The sequence below is a fragment of the Malus sylvestris genome, chromosome 16, assembly GCF_916048215.2.
Source record: "Malus sylvestris chromosome 16, drMalSylv7.2, whole genome shotgun sequence".
Lineage (NCBI taxonomy): Eukaryota > Viridiplantae > Streptophyta > Magnoliopsida > Rosales > Rosaceae > Malus > Malus sylvestris.
In genome coordinates this window covers 12152930-12157021 of record NC_062275.1, presented here as the reverse complement: position 1 = coordinate 12157021, position 4092 = coordinate 12152930, and the positions used below count along the sequence as shown (strand labels likewise).

Sequence of the window (4092 nt, the reverse complement as noted above, 5' to 3'; positions counted from 1 at the left end):
ACTCGACAAAAAAATAGCGGGTTTCGGGTCAACACGATAACTAATCGAGTCATTATCGGGTGACCCGTTAATAACGGGTTCTTAACGAGTATACACGCGGGTAGCATGTGGGTAACCTGTTAAGAAAAAAATTATTTTGATAATTTTAAAGTTTAATTACTAAAAGATTTATTATAAAATACAATAGCCTTATTAATATATACAATATATTCTATATTAAATATATAGTTTTGTATTATTATTCTATATAAGTTTAAAAATAAGGTTTTAGTCATTATTTATTTTTATTATGAGAGTTCCTTATTATCATTACTAGGATAAATTTTACTTAACATGTTGTTGTCCAAAATTAAAATAAACTAGTATAGTATTTGTATAGGCAAGAACTAAGAAGACATACATACAAGTATGAAAATTGTGAAAGAATATATAAACACTCGTGATTTATCATTATTCCTCCACAAGCAGATAATGGTTACACTTACATTATCATTTAGATTTTTAAAATCCTCCAAACCCTCATGAATAATATTTTTTATTTGAGGGCAAAATTAATAATAATTATTGTAGAAGTGTAAAAAATGTAAAAAAAAAAAAAACAAAAACAATCTTTCATAGTGACAAGCTTTACAACTTTCATGAAGGGGTCAGCTTTGAAATCCAACACTATAATTCATAAACCTTAAATTTATATTTAACCATCGATTGTCATTTACGCTTTATTTTTCTTACTGAATTTTATTTTTTTAATTTTATTTTTTGAAAACATGATCATCTGGCGGATGTAAGTAGATGAATAGTTTAGATCTTTGATATCACGTTTTGATATTTACGGTTAATTGAAATATGAGTCAATGTCATATAGTTTGTAGAAACTTTATAAACATCAAGCAATATTTTTACTAACCATAAAACTCTGAATATAATATCAACGATCCAAATCGTTCATCTTCTTGCATCTTCTAATAGATCATGTTTTCAAAAAAGAAAATCTGAAAAAAACAAAATTTGATGAGAACAATGAAGCGTAAATGTAAATAACAATCAACGGTTAAATTTTGACCTATGATTTATATGATTATAATGGTGAATTTCAAAGTTAAGCTTTTCATGAAAGTTGTAAAGTTTGTCATTACGAGTGTTTATATATTTTTTCTATATTTTTTACACTTCTACATTAATTAAAAAATTATTAAAAACCTTACTTAAATAACAGCCGTAAAATAAATGAGAGTAAATCTGTACCGTTGGATTCTATTTCACTTATATTATTAGTACTTTTTTGGATGAAAAAACCCCTTCTCTATTCCAATATTTTCCAATTTTACCATTTGATCAATTTAGGTAAGCGAAAATATACTTAAGAGAAAAATGCATTTTTATGTTTTGAATGTAACAATATGGTATGTATATACTTATTTAGTATTATATTTTTCATTTGATTATTTATTGGTTTAAAATATATTTTCCTTAACGGGTAACGGGTTGGGTCATATTACCTGTTAATATTATCGGGTCGATTTCGGTTCAGGTCATTTTACCAGTTTACTTTAACAAGTGTTACACGACACGACCTTTACACGACACGACTTGTTAAGATATCGGGTATGACACAAAAACGACACGAACACATAAAACACGACATAAATTGCCAGGTCTACTTTCAAGGCCAACCATTTGAAAAACTGCAAATGGATTGAAAATTCAAATATTAATTCATTTAATATATTTTGATATATCCATTCGATACATACATTAGATCCATCAGTTCATTTAAAAATATTTCCGTTAATTTTCAGTTAATTTGACCTTCAAGGCCAACCATTTGAAAAACTGCAAATGGATTGAAAATTAAAATTAAAATGTAAAGAGTTAAAGACCACCCGGAGCCCGATCCCAATCAATCTTTTGTCTAGTGCAGAGTCAAAGGGCATGTGTTGAAAATAATTCGGCCCCTAGTGCTCTCTTTTTGACAGTTTAGGACATATTGGATAGAATTGTAGTACCAACTCGCATAAACTGGTAGACAAACAAGAAGGACCGCCATCACACCACAGCATCAGTCTCTTACTTGTGATCTATAAATACCAACCACAGCATTCTTTCCTCTCCAACTCAAAACCTCATCGTAGTTGGACAAGTGTCTTAGTATATACTCTTTTTCTTTGATCATTTTCCAAATCCAAAGTTCATCATGGGTGTTTTCACATATGAAACCGAGTTCACCTCTGTCATCCCTGCACCTAGATTGTTCAAGGCTTTTATCCTTGATGGCGATAACCTCATCCCGAAGATTGCTCCACAAGCAATTAAAAGCACTGAAATCATCGAAGGCGATGGAGGTGTTGGAACCATCAAGAAAGTTACCTTTGGTGAAGGTTAAATAACCCTCATTACTCTCCTCCTCTGTTCGTATGTTTTACACTTGAATGAACTCAAAATTATTAATGACTTTTTTTGTACTAATTTATGTTTTAATTCATTTGCAGGCAGCCAATACGGGTATGTTAAGCAAAGGGTCAATGGGATTGACAAAGACAACTTTACATACAGTTACTCTATGATTGAAGGAGATACCTTGTCTGACAAGCTTGAGAAGATCACTTATGAGACCAAATTGATCGCATCTCCTGATGGAGGATCCATCATCAAAACCACTAGCCACTACCATGCTAAGGGTGATGTTGAGATCAAGGAAGAGCATGTTAAGGCTGGCAAAGAGAAGGCTTCCGGTCTCTTCAAGCTTCTTGAAGCCTACCTCGTGGCCAACCCTGATGCCTACAACTAAATCTGATGTTATCGATACATGTAATTTGTGTGTTACCCTTGTTGTCTTCATGGCATAAGTTCAAGTTTCTTAATGTTTTTTTCATTCAGTGATGCTTTAGTTGGAAAAATACTAACTTACTAAGGGTATTGCTACCTTTGTTTGAATAAAATTACTATAATAATAAAAAGTTTAATGTCCTATGCTACAAAACCATTTTGAAGTTATAGAATGATATTGTTTGTTGCATTATCAACGTTGATTATTATACCATGAACATCGTGTTACAGTATAAACACAAGTTATTACCCACTATTGTTATTCACTCTGAGCTACCATTTAATGGAAGAGTGCTACTAATACCACCCATCAGTCCTATTGTCTCACCCCACCTTATATTCTCCCCCACCAATAAATATTGAAAAATGAAAATACTCTTTTCTCACCCATTCTGATTCCTAAATAACCTCAGTGTACTTATCTTTAATATGAAACAAATAAAATTAAACAAAAAGCCAAAGGAAAAAACTCAAAGAACCAGCATTCGTATTCACCTACCCGACGTGGTAACGACAAGCACCCTTTCTCTGCTAAGTTCCGCACCAGACCATGAACGACAGACAAGGATGGATTCAAATTCTCTCTCTACTCTCTGTCTATCTCTATATGTCTTCCCCTCCTTCTCTCTTTGCATCCATACCGATTCTTATCAAAGAACAACCGCACAAAGACAAGGCCTCGTCTTTGTCCTCACAAAAGCTCCTTCCTCCGGTTGCTCTCCGGTGACAATGTCATTGAGTGTTCTTTGTCAACAAAAATGGTTGGGTAGGTGCTCACTAGTGACATTAAGAAATCTCTTTAATTTATCACTTTTTAATTTTTAGAACTTTATTTTGTTTAAAGTGGGTCGAAAAATTAAGTTTCAATAATACTTCTACATTAGGTAAGGAAGAACATTTTGATTACCCATTGGCATATTTCAATCTTGTTTATGGAATTGATTTCATGATTATTCCACCTAAGTGCACGGAAAGTTGGGCTTCTCAAGTTTAAGGATCCATTTGGTTAACAAGGAAGTTGTCTACTAGTTATCAAGATTGTTTCAAGACAAACTCGAGATTGAGCTCTTTTCAAGTGGAGGAGTATGATGTAAGACGAGATATGAGACAATTCCATGATGAAAGATGAAAATTTTTTGAAAAGAAGAATTAAAGTTGAGAAATATTAGATTCAATCGATATGGCGACAAAATAGATCGAGAAATATCCTGGTGTCATTTTGTGCGTATAATATCTCGTTTTTGCAAAGAATTGAGAGCATAATAA

At 32.2% G+C, this 4092-nt stretch overlaps 1 protein-coding gene across 1 annotated transcript; it reads left to right on the top strand.

Moving 5' to 3' along the window:
- Positions 1 to 2117: 2117 nt before the first annotated feature.
- Positions 2118 to 2980, top strand: LOC126606619 (major allergen Pru ar 1-like). Its single transcript, XM_050274000.1, has 2 exons — positions 2118 to 2378; positions 2490 to 2980. Exons 1-2 carry the CDS (start codon positions 2195 to 2197, stop codon positions 2786 to 2788), a joined length of 483 nt encoding a protein of 160 aa, XP_050129957.1. The 5' UTR covers positions 2118 to 2194; the 3' UTR covers positions 2789 to 2980.
- Positions 2981 to 4092: the final 1112 nt, after the last annotated feature.

Excerpts from the sequence above, each read along its gene's own strand:
- LOC126606619 (XM_050274000.1), top strand. The coding sequence starts at position 2,195 with ATGGGTGTTTTCACATATGAAACCGAGTTCACCTCTGTCATCCCTGCA. Across the intron at positions 2,379-2,489 it reads GAAAGTTACCTTTGGTGAAG|GCAGCCAATACGGGTATGTT; the intron begins GTTAAATAACCC and ends ATTCATTTGCAG.